The 23,401-nt window shown below is 47.0% G+C and overlaps 1 protein-coding gene across 1 annotated transcript in view; it reads right to left on the reverse strand.

Annotated features, from left to right (window-relative positions):
• Positions 1-11,391: 11,391 nt before the first annotated feature.
• COX10 (cytochrome c oxidase assembly factor heme A:farnesyltransferase COX10) overlaps positions 11,392-23,401 on the reverse strand; it is a gene marked incomplete at both ends in the record, with an annotated part of 104,785 nt that continues 92,775 nt past the window's right edge. The window contains one exon of the mRNA XM_082008221.1: positions 11,392-11,834. Coding sequence (XP_081864347.1) covers positions 11,392-11,834 — 443 coding nt within the window. The remainder of the gene's footprint in view (positions 11,835-23,401) is intronic.

A 23,401-nucleotide genomic window follows, 5' to 3' on the forward strand; every position in this document is an offset into this window, starting at 1 on the left:
CAATAAATAGGAACAGGTACCCAAAATCAAGCCAGGATCCCAATCCAGACAGGATGCCATTTTCCCAACATGGTCACCGCTCTGTTTGGAGAGAAGTAATTTACCGTTTCATGATGTTAATCAAGTGCATGCTCATGGAAAAATACAGCATTCTGGAGCACATAACCCTGGAGGGCTGTGGCATGCTGTGACCTGTCCAGAGAGGAGGTGACCAGGCAACACCACCTCCTTTTTGGGTACGTACAGCACCTAGCACACTGAGATGGAGGGCTTCGGTATGGGGCTTCTGCATGCTATCATGTGTCATCCTCCATACGTATATATCTATAATGTGGGTTTTTGTCCTTATTGGTCTTTGGCAGTGCTCTGAGATGTTCCTCAGTCACAGGTCCATGTCCCCAGCCCTTGCCCCCTTTCAGGGTCCCAGGAAGAGAGACCCCGCATATTTTTATTCTACTTCTTCCACCCTCGGTGCTGTCCCCTCTCTTCCTCTCTGCCACGCGTGTCCATTGCCGTGCACCCCGTGGGCTGGTGGAACTGCAGCTCTTTCGGAGCAGAGGGGAGCTGAGGATTGCCGATGTATAAACCTTGCAGCAGCCTCCTCTCCTTTTGTACCACAGCAGCTCCATCACTGCACACCTCTGCTGGGCTCATTAACGTCACACTAGTGAGGCAAGAACCGGGGGAAAGGGCCCAGGGCATTTGGGATTTTGTTGTGAAAAACACACGCGTTGGTATTAACCCGCAGGGGCACAGCTTGTGGCGAGTGTTATGTGGGTCAGGATTGCTGGACCAGCAGGCAGTGACCATCCCAGCTGCAAACAGCCAAATGGTGGGGCTGGACCACCCTGGGGTGAAAGGGAGTGCGGTGACCGCGGGACTCAAAAACAGGTCAGCCACTGGCAAGGACAGTGCCCGGGGCTTTACGCAATCCCTCTGCGCCCAAGTGCCACATACTGCCCTCAAGCCCTCAGATGTGGATTCATAACCACATCAGTGCTCAGGGACACCCCAGGGACATCGTTGCCTCTTGCAGCATTTTGCTGCCGAGTCCCGGGTGTGCTCCCGCTGGGGCAGCGGGCAGCACCGCTGTACAGATGTAAGAGGAGATCTTGTTTCTCTCAACCTGAAACCATTTCCTTTCCCCCACTGCCCTCCCTCCCCTCGCCCCCTAATTTGTCCCTGGGGTTTTAATATCTATTTCTCCAAGTGCCACGGGCCAAATTTACTGCTCACATAACTCCACCGACTTCAATGGAGAAGAGCGTTTAGGGTGCTCCAAGGAGGCGTAAGTAGGAGTGATGTGATGGAATTGAGTAAAGGAAAATATAGTCTGACTGTCAAGAAGAGTTTCCTACCAGCGAAATCTATAGACTGTGGAAGTTTCCCATGGGAACAAGCAGAAACCAAGTTGCTGAAGTCATTTTAAAACAGCGCAAGAGAATAGGAAATCAGCCCAGCGACTGGCCAAAAGGAAAGGCGAGATGACATAATGCTACTTCTCCTTCTCTAGTTTCTGTGGCTGCATTGCTTAGTTGATGGAATTATTTTCACGCAACTGGATTTCTCCTTGTTTTTTGAGTGATGCGACAGCCTTTGCTGCTTCTGAAGAGGTTTCAGGTCCTCCACTAAATTCTGTCCTGGATTACAGCAATACCCACTGCAGCCCCCATTAGTCCTCCTGCTATTCCTGCTGCTTGCAAAGCTCTTCTGGGGTCTTTTCAAGCTTCTTCCCTCACTTACTTGAGTCTTCAGCTCCAATTCTGTACTTAGGTAGCTGTACAGAATGAGTCAGCCTAATCTGGGAATAATGGCAGGGCTCATCCAGGCCAAGGCAGAGGTGTGCCAGGCTACAGAAGCTGTCAGACATGGATCTGTAACTTACTGGCAAGCAGGAGAGAGGCCAGGGATGGAAATCTTCCCATCTTCAGGGATCTTTCAGGCAGATTGCTTGGTAGATCATCTGCTGGAAGATCATAAAGGCAATTAGCACACGGTGAAACATTGCTTTTCCTGGTGACTTTTGGATTTGATAACTACTGCCTGCCTATTTTGGGCTCGGTATATAAATCCAGGTCTGCACATGCAGTGGGCATGCCCAGCTACCACCCGGTGGCTTTTGCAATCTCTTGCCCACGGAACTTCCTAATGTATTTATGAATGACTTAACATTCGCTCACCGTCTCAACATTCGCAACTTAAAGCTCTATGGCTAGCAACCTCCTACCTCGCACAGTTCCCAGATAATTACAGATTAGAACCAGCTAATTTTTATTTTTGTAAAGCTGTCAGAGGTCTATGTTTGTTATTATTGTCTCCTAGGTTGCCAGTTGCATAAATACATATGTAAAAACCCCTTTGATCTCCAAGTATAATGACACAGATTTATCAAATGTTTGCCTTTTTCTGTCTCTTTGAAAAGGCTGATTTATGGAGTGCAGTCCCTACCTCCCTTCCTCTCTTGAAATATGAAGTGTTTGTGAGCAGCCAAGGTAATATTTAATATCCTGCCAAGAATCCTTTGCACTTCCTAACAAATGAACTACAACCTAACCAAATGGTTCACATCTGTTTAGCCTCTTCTCCTTTTTAACTAAACAAATTAGCATTAGAATACCTGGGAGGCACACAAAGTCCCTTTCTAGATGACAGAACACAGACAATTATTAGCAAGGGGAGTAACTGTACTGAAAGGAGCAGGCATGGACCCAGCAGATGTTTTCACATCTCCTGTAGTGTCCATGAATGACCTGCACTGCCGCGGACATGCTGCCACGGCCTTTTGAAGTGGGCGAGGGGTCCATTCACAGTCCCCTTCTGAATGAAATTAAAGGCAGTGGCCTCAGCTAGTTAAACGTTTCATTTAAACCGCTTCCAGATAAGTTTTGCTGGGGTTTTTTCCACCCCCCATAAATGGCTAAAATAGAGAGCATTGCCCCACACCTCCCCACGCGTGCCAGCTTGGAGATAGCATCCTGCTCAGGAGGCCAAGGGCAGCCCTGGGTTTATTTCTGTTTTCAGCAGACAGTTCTCATCCCAAGAGCATCAAATCCCTCAGCCTTATTGCCCTTTCTCTCTGTGAAATAAGGTATAGCGGGTTATTTGGGTTTTAGGAGAATCACGAGGCACAAGTGAACATCTGCAAAGTATATTTTGGATTATTACAGACTTCTACAGTCTACACATAGGCAATTACAAACTCACACCCCTCCAACCATGCGAGGCCTTTCAGGCACCCCTGCTCCCGCCGGAGTCTCAAAACACCTTTGAATCAGAGGTTCAGGAGCCGGTGTCGGGGCTGAGGCAGGACGGGATGGGGTGAGACGGGCTCGCCGCTGAGTGCTCATTTAATTGGATTCATCGCTGGAGGAGGGAGCCAAACGGAACACACGTTTTATTAGGGCTAACAGCTATTAGCTGTTGTTGTAAATGTTTTGAAAAAGAAAACACTCTAAAGCCTCACAGAGATACAGCTATTAATATATCATCTGAATAACTAGTGATTAAAACCAACAACAGCCACAAAATGTGGCTTTGTAGCACTGGACCGCATGGGACGCAGCAGGGAAAATCATTATGAACACAGCAGCGGGGTGCAATTATAAATAAAAACAGCTCTGTAAAGGCTACAAAAGCAGCAATAATCAGTCCAGTCTGCGGTTTAGTAAGGGCTAAAGACATTTATGGAAGGTGCTATTTATTACCAGAGACAGGGACACCACTGGATTAAGGGGTGCAACTTCAGGATAAGTCAACAGAGGGAGTTCACTGCCATCATGCCAAGCGAGACAGCCTGCGCATCCCTGCAAGCGGCCTGGATCGCTGCCTGTCCATCTGCCTGTCCGTCCAGCATGGCCTTCCTGCAGTCCCCACTATAAGCAAAGCACATGAAGGGCCGGTGGCACTGGAGCAAGGCTCCTAGGCTCCAAGCTGCGGAGTCAGACGGTGTCTTGGGCACGGGGCACAGCTCTAAGGACAGACCCCAGCAAGGCTGAGCCCTGCAGGTAGTTCATAGCGTTGTGCTCCTTCCAGCGTGACGGCTCCTCATCTCACCCACGGGCAGCTTCTGAACACCCTCGCGGAACAGTCCTTGCAGAAAGCCCCGCGAGGCTGCTCCTGAGCGGGAGCACGGGATGCAGCGCCGACGCTGTTGCAGATGCCGGATGACTCCTGACGACCAGACCTGCCGGGCAGCAGAGCGGCAGTGCAGAGGACAAACCTCTTCCCACCCCGCAAACAGAAGCACTTGTCATCTCTTGGCAAGTCCTGGAGGCAATGCCCGGGCCGGCCGAGGTCCCCGCGGCTCCCTGGGGTGGGGACAGACCCGGCCCCCCGCGGCGCTGTGAGCGAGGAGCAAAGGGGAGAGCCGCTGCGGGAAATCTGCCTGCAGATGCTTCCACTGCGCTCTTCCCACTGCTCATTTTTGAAGCGAGGAGGGTTAATCCGCCTCGCTCCCGACGTATCGCCAGCTCCCGCCAGTCCTTGTTCCCGTTGAAAGCCACGTGCAGGTAACAAAAAGACAGTGGCTTTCAGCAGCAGGCCAGGGGCATCTGCAGGGAGAAGAGATCTAAACAATAATTCTTCTCACCGCCGCTGCATGGCTAGATGGCCCTGGGCGTCCTGCTCCCCTTGGCATGCCTCGGTTTCCCTTCCGCGCTGGCTGGGAGCAGTTCGGAGCAGGGATGGCCGCGGCGCAGCGCGTCGGTCACCCAGCCCTTCGGCTGCTCTGCAGTGCGAGTATCAGTACGAACCTCCGAGCTCAGCTGATAAACTCAGGCTGTTCCCTGCCCCAGTTTGGATGCCGTCCAGCAGCTCCCCTGGAAGCACGGCGGAAATGCCTTAATCACCTCGTTTGCATCTCTGTTTCAAGTTTAATTTGATACAGTGCCTCTTCTCCCCAGCCAAAAAAAAAAATCCCAAACATCTCCCAGCCTTTCTCAGCAGCACAGATCTCGATCTTTCTCGTTACTCAGAAAACAAAAGACAAGTCCCCTTGCCAGCCACATCTTTGTGAATGAGCATCGACTGCCGTGCGCCCGTGCGCATCTGGGCAGCCAGTTCCCGTTCACTGGGACGCGAGGGTCGGTGGTGGAACCTGTCCTGCCCTGTGGAGCTGGAAGCTCTGTCCACCCTGTGGCACCACGGTCTGGTCTCTACCCCACCCGCAGGGATACCCCTTTCCCCCTGCCCCTTCTTGCTTTTTGGAGGAGGAAGATGGGTGAGATGTCCCTACTGGTCCCAGTTAGGGACAGGTTGGTCAGTCCGGGAGATTGGAGCCCTTCTCTTTCCAATCGCTCAGGGCAATTCCCCAAAGTCTGTGCTTCTGTTTACGGAAAAGACAGTCTGGCTACAGCTGCAGTTTAGATGTGTACAAGCAATGTATTTTATAGCAGATATTTCATGAAAAGAACATATCAAAGGAAAGCTGTAGTTACAATAGGAAGTGTTAAAAGGGGAGCAGGGGACAGAAAAGACCTTGCTAAGCATCTTGGACAGCAAAACCAGGGGAAAAAACCCTCAAGCACCAAACTGCCCTGGTCTCTGCGTCTGCACACACTTCTGAGCCATGTGAAATACCCTTTGGGTATCGCGATACCCTTCGGGTATCGCACTCTGCCTCGCTCGACAGGCAGGGCTGAAGCAGGGCTCCTAGACAAATGGTAATACAGGCATGAATTTAGGGCAACTTTTCCAGCTCTAGGGGGGAGAGCGAGGCAGCCTTCTTTCCAGGCACCTCTTTTTAGTCCTTGTGCTCCCCTAAAGCACAAGGACCATGGCAGCAGCTCCCTGTCAGCTCCCTGGTGCAGTCTCTGCCTCCCATGCTCAGGGGTGTCAGCAGCAACACTCAAACAAGCATTCGGGAGCGGTAACCCTTCAGGGACTCAGGGAAACACACGGTGCCTTCCCAGAACGGATAAATGCACCAACCTGAACCCGCATGAGCCCGCTGCCAAATCGTCAGTTCTCGCTCCAAGGCCTGGAGGTGCCAGAACTGGTTAGGAGCGGTAGGAAAAACGTCTCCACATTGTGGGAAAACAGCTCGTTTTGCCAACCTTGTTCTGTGAAACAGTTGAACTGTGCCTTTTTGAAACACTGGAAACTAAAGCCCAGCCCGAGGCACTGACCCAGGCTGGAAAATCTTCAGTGCAAACAGTTAAAAGTCTGGAAGCAGAAAAGCAGAGGTGACGGAAAGCGTACAAGGCAGAGCTGATGAGAGATGTTCCTGCCAGCTCTTTTAAACACATGTATTTCTGATGGCGGTCTCAATGGCTTTGGGACACTGGACACATGCTGTGCTCAAAAGACCTCCTTTTCTTTGGGTCAGGGAGCATCTGGCTGCTCTGGGCCTGACAGCAGCCTTTCGGAGGCACGGGCATCCTTGCGACACGGCAATCCAGACTAACGCAAGCTCTGACAGAGCACAGCAACTCTCTTGCGTTCAAGAAGTAACCCCAGCTCAGTCAACAGAAGGGTTTGGAAGGCAGCTCCAAAGCTTGCTAAACTTTGTGTCAAAACCCTAAAAGTCTGTAGTACATTTATTTCAGAGGGGACTAAAAACCATTGATGGGAACCACCTGGCAAGTCACTGTCTGAGGGACTCTCATGGAGGAGGGTCCTTGCCAATGACACTTCTGACTGCACAAGCTGGGAGATGATGAACTTTAGTGGTCAAACACTGGCACAGGCTGCCTAGGGAGGCAGTGGAGTCACCGTCACTGGAAGTGTTCAAAAAATGTGTGAATGTGGCACTTCGGGACATGGTTTAGTGGGCTTGGTGGTGTTGGGTTGACGATTGGACTTGATGATCTTAAAGGTCTTTTCCAACCTTAATGATTCTGTGATTCTGTGAACGTTGGAACCAGACTCTGGCTTGTCTTTGGCGGGGCCAAGTGCTGGACACGCACCTACTGGGGACAAGCCCTGCCCTGCGGGACTGTCCTTCTCCATGACTGGGAGAAGAAGTAGCAGCACCAAGAGGAGAACAACCGACCCAAGGCCACGCTGCCAGCACGGGTCGCATCCTGCATCCCACAAGCCCTTGCCAGGGCCGGCTCTTCGCCTGGTTAAGAAATACCATGACTAGAAAGGCCATCAAGGACAGCCTGCAACAGAGCTTCCACTGTTACCACCTCCAGCAGAGCTGCTCGATAGGAAATCAGTGCTGATATTTCTGTTTTAAAAGCAAAGTGTTCTGTAGACAGCCTGTATTTCCAAGGGAAAAGGGAGCATCTAATCACCTCTGGAGAGCACCCAGGACAACACGCTTTCTATCAGTAATGATAATGATTTTTAATAGTATCACTCTGTTTCCACTCCTACTCTCACGGGATCATCAGAACTGAAAAGGACGTGTGTGTTTTGTGTAAGCGTTGAAACGTTGTGGCCTGGCTGAGTGGGAAACGCTGCGGGAGCCAGGAGAGTGTGAATGTGTTACTCTGCTGGGGCAGGTTATATTGGAGATGGATACAGGTAGAGAGAAAAAAAACACCCCGTGGGGGAAACCAGACGGGAAAGAGCTGTGTGTGCAGGGACTGGGTTTCCTCATTCATGCTGGAACAAAGCGCAGAGCCCCACCATCGGCCTGGCTTGCTGGGACGCCCGTCACGCCGAGGTACCGCTGGCAGGTTCACGCAGGTGCCGGGGGCTCCTCGCCAATGCAGGAGCTCGGGGCAGGTCGGCGTGGCATGGCTGCACTCCCCGCGCTGTCCTGCGAGGCAAGGCTCGTGCCGAGGTGAAGCAATTTGCTGAAGGTCAGAGCACAGAGGGGACGCGGCGGCAATCGAACCAGTAGCCATCGCTCTCTTTACAGGGTCGCACAGAATAAGGGTAAGGGGCTGACAAAACCACCAGCTGTTTACTCGTCCAACAAGGCGAAACATCATCATCCCTATTTTACAGATGGAGTGCATTTCTTCAACAGAGATCTGGAAAGAATGAAGACCTCCTGAGCCTTAGGACTACTGTTTTTATCCGCAAAACCTCACAAAAGGTTTAAAGTCCAAAGAGACTGAAACCAGGCACTGGCTCATGCCCCTCTGAGCTTCGGTACAGGATTCTGGCAGTGCAGAGTGGCCCGCTGTAACAGCAACACCTAGATGGGACCCCTCCTCTACCAGCAGAGCCAGGGGTTGGAGGGACATGGCACATTGCTGCTGTTTTTTTCACTACCACATAAATAACAGCTGTTCTCCAGGAGGGCCAATTCATGGGGAGATCCTGAGGAACCAGGATAGCGGGATGACAAACAACCTATATTCAAATTTTCCAAGTGGGACAAGGAAAAAGGCATTGCAATTCTACGTAGAAGCCGCCGCTTCAGATTCAAGGAGCCGTGCAAAGCCTGATGCTTGCACGGCCCAGGACTGAGATGCAGGAAGCCCAAGTTTAACTCCCGGTGCTGCCCTGGCTGTGCAAAGCGATCACAGCAAGAGACTCTCGTGCACCTTGCCTGCCTCCGTCCTTGCAGAATTTAAGCAGCAACATCAGCAGTGCTGGCGTGGGGATGGCTGACATTAATCCTCCATGTAGGGTCACGGGGACCACAAACGCTCTTGGATGAGGGCAGACAGGTCAGTGCTTTTTTCATTGCCATAGTGGCACCAGAAATATTGAAGAGGACACCTGAGGGCACCTACTGTACTCTCCGTCTGTAACCAGGATTTTAATTTGGCAATGTTTTTATTTTCAAAGTACATGAAACAGCAAAAATTCTTAAAGGCAGTAAAATGACAGCAGATGGCTTTATCCGTATTTGATACATGGCCATTATGGAGCACAGCAGAGAACACCTTCTAAGCGAAAAAAGCCTTTCTTTTTTTTTAAAAAAGCGTATTTCTTACCTTTAAATCCTAGTTCCACTCACTCTGGAAACATGCTCTCTCTCCAGGCCAGACTGACTGGGTGTGGAGAAGTTGGTGCAACTCTGTGACCTGCATTTTGCAGACACTCAGTGATTATAAAGCTCCTCTCTGGCCCTAAAACCTGTGAATGTTACACATTTTGGCCCAAGAAACGAAGATGACTGCTCTTCAAAACCGAACCACAGGCATCTCCTTGGGACCTTTAATCAAAACTGAGTTTGTCAGGACAGCACCCCGTACTTGCAGGCCATCCTGAAGCCCGGCTCTATAATGACTTAGGAGAAAACCACAACCCTCCTGCTTCAGCACCACCTTCTGCCTCTGGGAGCAAAACCTGTGGTTTTTGTGAGCCATCTGCTCCTTTCAGGTTCCTCTCCCAGTTCAAGGTTGACCAAATTCTTTGGGTTTGCACAAACCCTTTCCACTCACATGCAACTTACTTGCAGTGTGCTTTTTGCACAATAAACCTGTCTTTCACAAGCTGTCCTTGCTCTTGCAGTGATCAAGAATATTGTTGCTGCAAGAAATGCCACAAAACTATCAAATACCTTTGCAATTAACTGAACAGTACCAGAGTTTCAATCAGAAATAAGTGTATTGTTTAAAACAGATTTTGAGCATTCATCTCTGTTTTTGTACAGTATGCACTTTATTGCAGAGAAGACTGGAGGCATTTTGAAAACAAATTCAGGAGTTGCACAGTTTCCAGACATTTCTATGAAGTGTTGCTCACAGTAACTCGAGTACGACGGAGTCCGTCAGACAAACAGTAAGAGGGAACTCAACCCTGTCATCTGCAATCACTTGAGAGAGTCAAAAAATCTTGCAACCGATTATTTAAGAGCCGTGTAAAACAGGTGGCTCTGCTCCCGCGAGCGCCTCCACCAGCAGAACAGAGGCTAACCGTGTCACTCCTGATTTACACCGGTGTAACCAAGACCAGAAGTTGGGCTTTTATCATGAAAGCAGCCAGTGAAGATTTTATGTCAGCGTGATATGCACGTGGTGGCAGATTTGTGACGTTCCCTGAAGGGCTTTATTCGGGATCAGATTAGAGACAGCGTCTCCCATTTCAGGTATTCCTGTATCTTTGGATTGGTGCACAACCCTGCTGCCCAGTCCCTCTCCACATGGGAAAGAAACCTTGGCGTGAAAACATATCAAGTCATAACAGGCACTAACTACCACAATAAACTGTAACACAGTCTCTGTCTGCCCTGGAAGCTGCTGTGTTTGGAAGCATCCCAGCGGGTCGCAGCCAGCCCCAGGTAGGCTGAGGGTTAGCCACAGCCCCGCACTGGGATCACAAGCACATTAGACTGTGGCTAGAAATGTTCTTCAGCCTATCAATTAACAAAGATAATGCATCTTCCTAGTGGTACCATCCACAATAATTGCTTTTGAAGACACTAGCTGCATCAGCAATTTGAACATTATAGAATTAGATAGAAATCCCCAACTTTTTTTTCTGTAAAAGGCGTTTCCTTATCGATTACATACCCCAAAACTGAGGCCTTCTCTCTAAGCCACCATGGTGTGATATTAAATATAGTTCAAATTCTTGATGCAAGTCCAGAGCTCGTCGGAGGACACTGAGACTGAATGGGCTTGGCACAAGACACATTAGCATAGAAAAGCCTTAAAACTACCAGACTCGAGATCTGGTTCTCACCTCCTACTCCTTTTCAAAGCTTCGCTGACATAAACGGTAATAGCATTTTTTACCAGCTGAAGATCTGACACACAGGGCTCAAACTCTAATGTTGTAAAACCACATGGCAGTCAGCAATTCCCCGTGATGGATGTACAGCAGAATGGCTCAGAGTGTGTTCAAGATGTATGCTACAGAAGAGCTGTTCATCTGGAGGTTTGTCTTACGTTTAAATGCTGATGTGTAGTGTGCCGAAAGACAGTTTTCTTTACTCCTTTAGCATTGTGCCAGCTGTATGAAAGCTAAAAATCTACTGGGGCGAATGGGAACCTTGGGAAAAGCAACTGATTGAAAAAAGCCTCAGAAACTGAGGGCTTCTGTGTAATACCAGCGCGGGGATGGCACGGATCGAGACAAGAAGAGTTCACCCAACCCACCATGTGCCTCAGAGCTTAATTTGGAAAGGATGCTGGGGGAGCAGGGGTGATAAATCATTCATTTGTCGCTTCCTGACGGCTTCGCCAAGGCTGCCAGCGCTGGCGGTTAGTAAGTGTGCGCGTGTGACCGGCTAACTGGCTAACTGAAAACCTATCCACGAGATGAGAGACCACGACTCACGGAGACTTTGGAAGGCCATCCCAAAGCGACGTGCTTCTGACACAGGCTAAACTGTAATCCGTGATGAGTGCACGGGCCTGAGGCCCACTAATGGTTTAAGGTCTCGTGTCTATTCCCTTTCAGAAGAAAATAGAAAATTATCGCATGAAGTGGTCGCTAGGCACAAATGATTCTTCTTCAAACAGACCCCCACAGGCTTCCCCCTTGCAATTACTAAAACATACTACCTGATGTGTCATGAGGGCAACAAGTAACTGACGTTTAAGGCAATCTAATTTCCATAGCCCTCCCATGATTTCCACTGAGCAGCTCGCCTTTGTCTTCCTTCTCTAGGAACGATTTCTTGCACGTGAACATGACAAGCAGCAGCATTGGCAAATGCCACAGGCTGCAGAAGAAGAGCTTCCTGGAGCTGCTGCGGTCTGCATCCCTGTAGAACCGAAAACCGAGGTAGGAGATGTAGAGGTTGATAGGGAGCGAAATGACGGGGAAAGTCCATGTGGTGATGTCGAGAACAGGAGCCACCGCTGACAGTCCAATTAAGGCCAAGCAGTGACGCAGAGCCACCCGCCTGCACAGCCCCGGGTGGGTGACGGACATCATACAGTACCCTCCTCGGGAGTAATCTTCCCGCAGACCCCAGCTCAGGGCGTTGAAGTGAGGGAACTGCCAGGAATAGAGGATTCCTCCCAACAGCAATGCACCTGCAGTGGGAGAGAGAGAAGGAAACACGTGTTAGAGGGGCCACTGCACGAAGTGCTGCATAAAGACCTCAGCAGATATGGGCTGTATTTGCAGAAGGGCAGCGCTAGGAACCTGCTACACCGCTCTGTGCAGAAGACAAGGCATGCTCTGTAAGATAAGGCACGCTCCGTTTTTAATGGCATTTACATCGGTTTGCACACGGTGGTTCTTCTGTTTTTGGAGCACTTAATTCAAAAAGCATTTCAACAAGTCACTTCCTCCTAAGGAACCGTTGCTTATTGGTTTCTGCACCAATTCAGTCTCTGCCTGAGGGAAGATTGATGGAAATGTAGCAAAGTTGGGCAAGAGACTGTTTTCCATCGAGCCTCCAGCTTCCACTCCTGGATTCCCGAGTTGGTGTGTCCAGAGGAGAAAAAAAGCCGGTGGGCAGAGCAGAGTGTCATGTTGACCAGGAACAGGGAGCCCTGCTTAACGACAGCAGAAGAGGAGGATAAGCTGTGCTCGCCAGAGGACTGGGAAAATACCAGCACCCTGGCAGCCTGGAGCACGGCTGAGCTTTGTGTGTGCCCATTGCGTGAAGGGAGGGAATTGCTCACGGCACACGAGCGCCGCGATCACGGACCTCGGGCAGGCAGCAGAACTGGCAGAAGCTGCTAATGAGGTGACAAAAGATGGAGAACTTTTTACTGCTTCAAAGCAACTGTAGGAACTTCTAAGTAGTTTGATCAAGCAACTCTATTCACACCAATTAGCTACTTTTACATTTAAAATGGAGCTATGGAAGCAGCACATTTTCCACAGCTATCCTTGGGACACGGTACAGAGCTTATCGAGGCAGAAGCAGCTTATATGCTGATTTCAGCGAGCTTCAAGGAGGCCCTCAGACTAAACTACCTTCACTAATTTTGACTGAAGACACAAAAAATCCCCCAAGGCTGTTGCACATTATGAGCATTCCTGGATTTTCCTTTTGTTTCCCCAGTTCCCAAACACTCCGCTCCGGCATTAACACTTTCTTTGCATCTCCCTGCCTCCATCAGCTCATTCTCTATGGAAACTATTTCTCAGTTGGAGCCATGAGTCTATCATTTTCTTAACGACTTGATAGAAACAGAGACAGCAGCACTTATCTGCACGTAGGTTAATGTATTTAAATTCTTTCCCAAACACTCACTTCTTGCCCAGCAACTGCTCGGGCTCTAACAAAGACCAAGTCACTCTCTCCTTTGAACTGCTTCGTGGTTCACGTCTTCTGCCTGTCCTGGCTGCATGTTCCTTAGGGCTCTGCACATCTAGTTCTTGTCTTAAACACCATACACTGGTGTTGTCATGCAAATAATAACCTAAGTTTGCAAAAGAGCCTTTTTTTTTTTTCCCCTACCTTATCAACCAGTGCAGGAATGGCCCATTAGACTTAAGGCAGGTTTCCAGTTGCTTGTAAGATCCAGTAGTGTTATAAAGGACCTGTCGCATTGCTTTTTAAAATGAGTAACAAATACTCCAGGAGGCGAGTACCTGCCTCTGAAAGTTGATTACATGAAGGATGGAGACAGACGCTCAGATGTTGGGCATGCAGCTTTCAGAACAACATTGCCTGCTACGAATTACAAGTGATTTCCTGGACTATGGCCCCAAACTTCTGCAAATCCTGCCATTCGATCCTACTAAAATTGACTTTCAGGGTGCAGATGCTTAGCACCTTCTCTAAACTGGAACTTTTTAAGATGCTTGAAAATGGTGCACCCCAAAATTGCCAATAATTTCAGAAAACTGTGGCAACAAAAGTAATCTTGGCCCTAACAAAATAGGATTTGATTTAGTTCTGCTGAAACCTAAGGGAATAGCTCTAGTGAAATAAACCTTAATCAAGGAGCAGTACTCCCTACACCAAGAGAAACGATGGGGAAAATATTCTTGTAATAAGTCATTCTTTAGCTTTTTCTATTCTTGTAAAACATATTACCGGAGGCAAGATCCTGAATGCGATAAACCTGAGAGAGGAATATTTTTCAAGTTTCACATCTGAAGGGCTTTCGAGACACTAGCTTGTCATTTTTTCAGAGCTTAGGGAAAGGTAAGCTGCAATTATCCATCAGCTGAGGAAACTCAAGTGGATGGAGCCAGGGCCAGGACTTGGAGGCAGAGGCTGTCCCTGCTTCCCACGGCTACGGACCAGCCGGCTTTTCATCTGGCATGTGCTGCGTCCCTGTGTTTCGGCTGTAACACGGGCTTTGCTTAGTCAATTGTTCAAACGTTGTGTGCAGCCAAGCTCAAAACACACCCTAAACCTCAAACACACAAAAACCTTTAACAGTTCTCTAACTATAACACCATTAAAAAAAAAAAAAGTAATCTGGAGAACTTTTAAACACAAACAGACCAACTAAACTACTTGAGGCTGGATTCCCATTTACAAAGCCCTGGTTTTTACATGCAAGTCTTTGGAATTTAATTACTTTGATTACATTACAACCATTGGGATAATTGATATTTTACAGAGAAGCTGAACAGTAAAACAATTTAATAGCCCATTATGAGGATTTTAACTGACCCGATCTTTTTGTTATTTTCCCATGTGCCTTGGACATCCTGTAATTTCCTCTGCCCAGGCTGAGACTGTCAGGTTGTCAGAGATTTTTAAGTGTCACGTAAGAGTGATGACTTGCCAGGCACAGCACATAGTACAGTACAATTCAGCATCAAATGAGCCCACAGTAGGAATCCTGTCAAGCCCAGAGCAGACACTGTAATACTCATTAATTACTAGACGAATGTTAACTATGTCATAATTAGGACAGCAGTGTTTTTAAGCAATGTTACAGCAAGACTAACTCTGGAGAATTACCTGGTTCAAAATAGTGCAGAGTCTACTCTGCTGCTTATGCGCAGTTCCCAACAGTTTGGGAACTCACTTTAATCACTGCAAATCTCCTTTTTCTCTACAGAGTTTATAATTAAGTGAAGACCAGACAAGGTCGTTCACAACCGTAACACGCGGAGCTGGCACGGAGTTTGTAAAAGCAAAGCCGGCCGTCGGAGCAGAGCCGTCGCGCTCGCTTGGGCAGCGGGAGACAGCCCGCGCCTGCGGACACTGCAGCCCTCGGGCTCCTCGGCGGCACGCGGAAAACCCGAGCGCAGGCAGGCTGATACAAATTTCGCATTAGATCTCTCAGTTTTTCCACCAGTGTTTATAAATTGCAAGACCACAAGTACCCGGCTCGTGGATATCCCAAACTCTTTGGCCTTTTTGGCCAAATTTTTAATAGCTGCAAGTTTAGTGCATTTATGACCACTTCCAAACTCTTCACTTTGCCAAGTGTGAGAGCCTGAGACAGCTGTGAGCAGACACTTATAAATCCTGATAACTTGGCAGATGAGTCCTGTTTGATTTTGGGAAAAAAAAAATAAAATTAAGTCTATTTAGGCAAACAGAATCCAGGTCTCCAGTATACTTTTACTCTTGTGTGAAAAATAGGTATAAAAAGTTTTCTTGTTGAGTTCCTATTGTTTAATCATTGTGTACTAGCTTAAACCACCTCAAAAGTTACAGGATTGCAGAGAACCAGGTAGGTCCTATAGCACCCACAGAGTTTATGATAAATAACAGGTTTTACTCTTCATCACAAATTTTAAGGTTAAGCTTTTATTTCTTTTCTTAAATTCTTTTATAAGTATTTAAATAGTAATATAACTTCTTTTTAATAAACAAGAACAAGCTGAGATTTTTATTTTATTTTAATATCTGAGATAAAGCCAAAATGTCAACTAGCATTGAAGAAGGTAGAAAATGGTTCTTTCTTTCTGTAAATATATTTTTATCTAGTGAAATACTGAAGCTTTATAAATTGCACTTTTCCTAAAACAAACAAGACACTAAATTCCACAGTCATTCCAAAACTGCTTGGCAAGACGCTTTAAGGTTTAACAAATTTGGGTAAGACTTGGAAATAATTGTGAGGTGAGACTTCCAAATGCAACTAGTGATTCTGGGCTTGCAAACCACAGTAGCTGACAGTCTAATTTTCAGAATTACAAGAGCAAGAAGCACATCCCCCTGAATTTATGCTCTTCATGGTGTCAAGAAGGCCATGTGGTACCTCTAAACTTTGATTAAAATTTCACGTTTTATTCCTTTTGAAGCAATTTATGGACCTCATTTGCTGGATGGTCCAAATCTCAGGTGCAGAAGCAATGTCAGTGCCTGAGCCTGCTGAACCCTTGGCCTCTCTGCTAAGAAGAGCACCTAAGAGCAGGAAACTGGAAGATGATTTTTAGGGTATAAGCCTTTGCAGGGTCTGAACTCTGACCACTGGTTAACACGTGGAGAGGAGAGCAGAGCAATCGGGTAGCAACAGCTTCTTGTCCTGTCTATCCTGGGCTTGAGCCAGGATCAGTGACCCAGGGATGAAAAGCTCCAGACCCGAGTGTGAGTCCCCCAAATCTCTTATGTCCTGTAAAGGGTACAGAGTCTGTTCAAGTCTCTACATCGTCTACTCAAGAAAGAGTGGGCACATTCAGCTGCCAAGCTATCAGTGCCAGCAGAAATCACACCGGTAGCATCATTCTGAGAAAACCATTTCATTCACATAAAGCAACCTGAGGACTGCAAACCTATTTTCTCATCCACTAAAAGGCAGAAGTAGCGTTTGGATCCTACCTGACTGTCTCATTCTGAGGACGTCACTCTCTTAAGCAGCTATTTGAAATATGCTTCTTTCATGCTGGCAATATCTTTCATCATCAAAGAGTACGTTGTACAGTTGGCACATGGAACAGTAGTGATGATTTCACCTGTAGCTGAATTATTTCAGCTGTCTGCTTTAAACAAGACACAATAGTTTGTGATGATCCAACTGAAACTCTCAAAAAAATTTCTGAAGGCAAGTTCTTCCAGAGCAGAAAAGGACTTGAGCTACAAGAGGGCATGGGCTAGAGCACAGCATGTGTTGGTGGGAGCAGGGCCAGCTGAAGTCCAACCAGCCCGGGCAGGCAGATGAACGTGGGCCTGTCTGCCCAAGCCAAGGCAAACATCTCCAAGGTTATGTACAGAGACTGCTGTATTGACGCTGTGTTCCTGAAAACACACCAGAGATTAACAACTTATTATTGCTTCTTGGACTAGATGACCTTTGAAGGTCTCTCCCAACCCAAACCATTCTATGATTCTTATCCTTCTCATTGTTCTTTAGACAACACACAGTGCTTTCCCTCTAGTGTTCTGCAAACCTCTGGTATCACTTTCAAGCTCTAGACAGCACAAACACCTATTTGCTTAATCAATGAAACAAAAAAAGGAAGGGGAAGCTGATCTGTAGCATCAATTCAAGAATGGACTCGCTCCTTCTGTCTTTGCTTTGGTGCTGCATATGTGTGACTGGGAAGTGGCCAACCAGGCATTAAAATAAACATGGAATGGTTAAAATATCAGCTCCAAAACAGATGTTGAAATCTTACTGCATTTCCCAAAGCTGGTGTTTACTGCCTTGGCAACCTAAGAATGCTGTTTTGCTTAAAGCACAATTTTAGTAATTCTTCTGCCTTGAATAATGTGAAGGAATTTTAAAATTATTTCCAGACCTTGGTAGCTCCCTGACTTATTAGAGGAAAGCACCAACCTTTGGTCTCTAGGAAACTGGTATGAGTTTGGCTGCTGTCAGGAGGGGAAGGCTTTGGTAGTCTAAGCTCAGCCTTTTAATGGATCGTAGTCAGGAAACAACCACACACCGTTTTACTTGATAGCACGCAACTGGCTCTCCTCCCTTAAAAGACGTTGAACAAATTACTCCTCTTTAATCCATACAAGTTAGATTAGAGCTCAGAGACTTGACTTGGTCCAGCTGTATCCACCTGCTTGTGAGCAACCGCACTGCCTCAGACCACATTTTTCACCTTTTCTACAGGAAATTTAACATAACCAGTCCAAAACTCTTCACTGTACTCCTGCATGATTTTTATAGGATGTTACGCTGGCAGGAAACATACTGGATACATCTCCAAAGCTTCTATTGTCTCTCTTTTCTTTTGTGCTCATTCACAACAAGTTTAACGTGGTAGTCTTCCCCGGAGATTTCTAACTAGGAAGCAATTACAGCAGTAAAGAAAGACTTTGAAGTCTTGTCAAAGCCTTGTTGCCCATTGCAGATTCAATGTAATATTAAACAACTAAAGATTATTTGGAAGAGTTAGTACAAATATTCAGAGGGGTTTGGAGAGTCACGTCCATAACGCAGCTGTAGTGTCCTGATATGTAAAGACTGGATTATTAAGCTGGTGGTGGCATTTTCTGTTTGTGAAGGAGAGCTGGAGGGTGCAATAATTACTGCCTTCAGCTTGTTTCTGAGATGGAAAATTACTACCAGGGTAACTCAACTGGCCACCAACCACAAGTGTTTAAGATACTGCTCTGACACAATCACTCCTGAGGAAAAATGTTACCTACTATTTAATTTTTCCCATTGTCTTTGGGTGTAGAAAAGGGATTAGCTCTACAAAATTTACATCTCAATTTGTGATTATGAAGCCTTCTCAAACACAAAGACATTTGGGAATTATCTAGTCATGAACCTTAACCAAACTGATGCAATTCCCCGCTATTTTACCACTGTGGCATTTCCTATATTAGCACCACAGTAAGACAACAACCGGCGCTTCTGCTTCCACTGGAAAACAAAAGCAGATGCTACTGCTTGTGTCTGATGCCGCGTGAGCAGCTAAGCAGCCTTGAGAAGGCAAAAAGGAAAAGTATCTCTTCTAAAGCTTTGCACAAGGTCTCTGGGCTGCAAACAATGGTCCTGGCTGTCAGCACGGGCACGCACAGCCCCGCGCGCGGCCCTAATTGTGCGCCTTCAAGGTTACACGGTCATGTAAACGAAGGGCGAGGAGGAAAACACTGGAAAACTCAAAAGCTTCATGGTCATGGGTTTCAATAGCTGTTTCTTTTCAAGGATGGCACAAAAGGCTCGTGGAACAGGAGCGTCTCGGGGCTGCGATAGACTTCTCTGCTGCAGCACATAAAGGGAAGGGGACATTGGCTGTGTGTACAGGCTGTCGGCAGAACAAAAGGACGATCCTCGGTGTCCACCGCGAATGGGAGTTGAAGTTGGCAGTGGGGTTTTTCACCTCGAGGGAATGCTCCTGGCCACTGCCTTTAGCAGGAGGAAACCAGATGTCCTCAGGTCCACTTGCCATGCAGAGAAAAGCGGTGTGGCTATGGATACACGCAGGCACGCACACTTTTTGTATGACACACAACAGGTTATTACAGCCGAAAGCCTCACAGGGAAACACCTTTCATTATACAGGCAAGGTTGAAAAAAAACAACGCCATACATAATCCGTCTAAGCTAAGCCCAGCAACAGATGGCATAAAAAAAACGAGCCTGTTGGGTAAGATGAAAACACGGTCTTTGCACAGGCCATTCGTTATGTGCAAATATGTTTAGGAAGTTATTTGCCAAAGGACCAGACTCAGCAGGGGACTGCAAACCTGCAGAGCCACGCAGGGGCTCCTCACCAACCAGCTCTTCCAGGCTCCCTGCGGGGCTGCCCATAGCCCGAGGGCGGGAGTCCCTCCTGCAGACCCCCGTCCTGCGTCTCCTGCGGGTGTTGTGTCACACGCCTGGGGCACCGGGGCTGCTGCACAGCCCCACCTGCTCCAGGTGCCCCAACAGCCAGGCATGGGGCAGAGAACCGGGTAAGGGCACATTGCCTGTGAATTCGTGGGATTGGTCCCCCAGGTGCCCCAGCAGTGGAACTGCCATTTCTTTTGCCTCTTGTGAAGATGGAAAGGGGGGAAAAAAATAGCCCACTGTCTTTTATCCTAAATTCAGAGCAGCTGCTTACTAGTATTGCCCCTCCACCTCGGTTTTTACAGTTTTTACCCCCACAAAGTACACTCCTGGGCCCCCAGCTTCCAATTCTCATATGTCAGTGACATGAGTATCTCCGTTTCCTCTAGAACAGACCACAAATTCTGTCATCTTTCATCTGAGAAGTGAAACCCTGAAAAGCCGATTTTACTACAGGTAGTTTATAGCCGGAGCCTCCCCTGCTCCCGCGGCAGGACAGGGAGCTGCCCTGCCGCGGCATACGGCTGGCTCCCAGACCTGCTCGCACATCAAGGGGCTTTGAAAGCTCGAAGTGCTTAACTGGAAGGGACACGAAGATCTCCAAGCTTGTTGTGCATGCAATTAAGCTGTTGCTTTGCTCTCCCTCCTCCCGGCAGACAAGTGCTACATCAGGGAAGGTATGAGAGACTCCAGCCATTGACAGGTTGGGCGCAGCCCCCCCCTCCCCTATTCTCTTTTTTTTTGTTACTGAAACCATCCATCTGCCAAATGTCACTAGCTGATAAGAACGGCCCGTTTTTAAATCCCCATTTGTAAATAGATGTTGGCTGACATAATTAATGTCTACTATACAACACAATTTGAATTACAAAGTAAAGGCAATTTAAAAATCAGCCTCCACATGATTACAATTGATACTCAGTCTATAAATTCCATAGCCCCAGGAATTATTTAAATTTCTGAAAATGAATGAAAATCAGTACAAGATGTCTTTCAGGAAAGCGAGACCAGAAGTGGAGCATCTGAGATAAACTAAATAGTCTCTTGAGATAAACATTCTTTGGTGCAGTAATACCTATGGCTCCAGGCCACCATGGGTCTGTAATGTCTGCTATACTGTCAGGGCTGTTATCTGCTATGCCACTGCCACCTACTCAGAATAAATCCCCTTAACTGATAAGCACATTATGTTGAGGACCCCTGCTTGTCACTTCCATCTAACTGGGTGGTTTATACGAACACCGTGGCACTGAATTGCTCCGCTCTAAGACACCGACACTGCTCGCTGGCTGGGATCGAGCCTTCAGTGGACGAAAGACAAAACGTGTAAGGCTGTGAGCTATGGGCTCATATATACGGGCTACAGCACTTGGAAACATTTACTCCAGATACAGTTTTTCTGCTAACTAGAAATAACAAGTTTAAATGGGCAGCAAACATTTCTAACAAGCAAGCTGCAGCATTAGTCTGGGGAGAAAGACCAGTGACACAAGGGTAATTTTAAAGCACGTATACGTTGTGGCTCTCGCGTGCCAAAATAAATAGCTCTGTTACTTCCTCAAGACATCTGTCCAGAGGCTCAACAGCAGCATGGCATAGCCACGAGCTCTCCTGCGTGTGGATCCCGCACGGCAGGAGGATCCAGCACAGAACAGGCGCTCTCCGAGCTTTGCCTCTTTTTCTCGTCTTTATGCTATCACTTAAGGTTTTAAGTGGATTTCGCTATTTTTCCTGCTAGCCTCTCCTTTGTAAAAGCAGGAGAAACAATTTGAGGGTGTGTAGATTTACTAGAAAAACAAATCTCTTTGGAAATACATAGTACCACAAAGGAGCAATGTAATCTGCTTTCAAGGAAGCAAACGTGTTACTGCAAATCACAGGCTGGCAGTTGAGTTCTGCATAAATACACCAGATATGTGGTAGTGATATCCACGTGATAAATTACATTTATCACGCACCTTTGACCATCTCACCTGCACTTGGCTCCCCCAGCGAGGAAATGTTAACATTCCCGATCTTTCATCAGTTTCAAACAGCTGCCATTAAAAAAAAAACACCACAGAAACCCCCAAACCCACAACAAAGAATTCCACATCTTCCCAGAGATAACCTTATCTTTCGCTTTTGAAATGTGAGGTTTTCCCTAAATTATGTTGGCACAAAATCTAGGGTTAGGGGCAGGATGTTCAATCAGGCTTAAGAGCATATAATTAAAGTTACCTATCAGGGGCAGAAATGGGAGCAAGCATCACTGGGAATCACTGTAAGATCTGCAAAAGATGTGTAGCATAAGAAATAAAAGCAAGTATTTGCATCACTGGAAATAGAAGGGTCCCAGATTTTTATCTGCAAACATGCAGTATTTGTTTCTTGTGCAAGAAATTGTCAAGATATTAACCTATTAATTTAAGTTATAAATAAAATGAAGCTATAAATAAAAAAAAGACAAATTGAAACAAGGCTGCTCCAATCTAAGATGCTTTATTATAATCTCTGGAATCGGAAACTCAGAATCATCTCCAACTCTCTCAGACGACCAAGAGCGTTACAGGAGAGCGCAGACACGGCTGTCCTAGGGTACCACACGGTGCGGTGTAACACTTGGTTACCCCCTTGAATGGTAATTAAAGGTCTATACTTCAATCTTGTTTTCCCTACAACCAGCAACACGCACAACAATGCGGCTGCTGTGAGAAGATTACAAGGAGAGAAAATTCACAGCAAAATGTAAACTCAAAAAAACACCAGTTAAGTGGTGAGAACCTTCCTTCTCATTAGTGTTCCAACTCCCTTCCTTCACATTCCTCTTTGTTATTGAGTGGAATGATTTTTTTTTTTTTTTTAAAACGAGGTGCAAATGCATTTTCACACCTCTACCTAGGTTAAGTCTCCAAGCTAATTACACATTATTAATGAGCTCAACAACTGTGGGTAACCTGGTTAGAGAAGGGACGCAGGTCTGCACGTTGTGTACGTACGCAGGCGGATGCCCCGCTTGTCCTCTGCGCAGGCCTGGTGCTGCCAGATGCTGAACTCTCTTCTCCTTTGCAATAGTAGAACGCTTAACACTCAAAATCATAGTTGTAATGCAGTCTTTTTCTTCTACTTATCTCTTTGCTTTTTAAAGGTTTGTTTTTTTTTTTTTTTAAATACTGAAATGCACTAAAATATTACATTCAGGTCACCGTTTTCAGGACTTCCCCCAGGTGTGCTTCATTACAAAGACCAGTATCAGCTCAATAACATTTCTTTCTCTATTAAACAAGCTGCCTGGCCTCACTGACACAGGCTGGGAGGTGACTGTAGAAGGTTTTAGCTACCCAGAACAAACAATAAAACACCAGGTTACGCACCAGTGCAGATCATCATGTTCTGGCAAAGTCTGCTCAGGTGGTTTTAAGTTATCATCTTCCACTGATGGCATCGTTGCAAGAGATTATCTCCTCCTGCAGATCTGGCAGAGGGACTTGTTGAGAGGGTCATCTCAGTCGCAAATTAGAAAGGAAGAGCTTACTTGGGACAAAGATGGTGCTCTCTGCTGCCTGCTCTGCCTGCCTGCCCTGCCTGCCCTACAGGGACAGCTTAGGTCTTTGTCAAATAGGTCTCAAAGAGCAAGTTGTAACTTGACAAATTAAAGATAATGAAAATCAGTGCCAGTTTACTTTAATGTGCTGGGCTTTAACTGCAGCAGTTCAGCTGCCATTTTAAAACCAGGGGTGAAAATTTGAACTGTGACAGCCTCTACAACAAGGGCTTTTGGTGAGCCAGAGCTCTTCACTCCAGCTCCTCCAGGCTGGACTTTGCAGGTGAAGCCTGGCCACATGAGAGTCATCTTCTAGCATCAACTCTGCAAAGATATGCCAAAACCAACGCAGAAATCTCTAAACAACGTTAAGATCCAAGGTCTAAGCAACTGCAGCCAGAATGATACAGTCCTTAAAAATACACATTTTGTGTTTTTAATTCATTCTCTTCTCTTTAGAAATACAGAGCTTTTA

The sequence above is a fragment of the Phaethon aethereus genome, assembly GCF_964289735.1.
Source record: "Phaethon aethereus genome assembly, chromosome: 18".
Lineage (NCBI taxonomy): Eukaryota > Metazoa > Chordata > Aves > Phaethontiformes > Phaethontidae > Phaethon > Phaethon aethereus.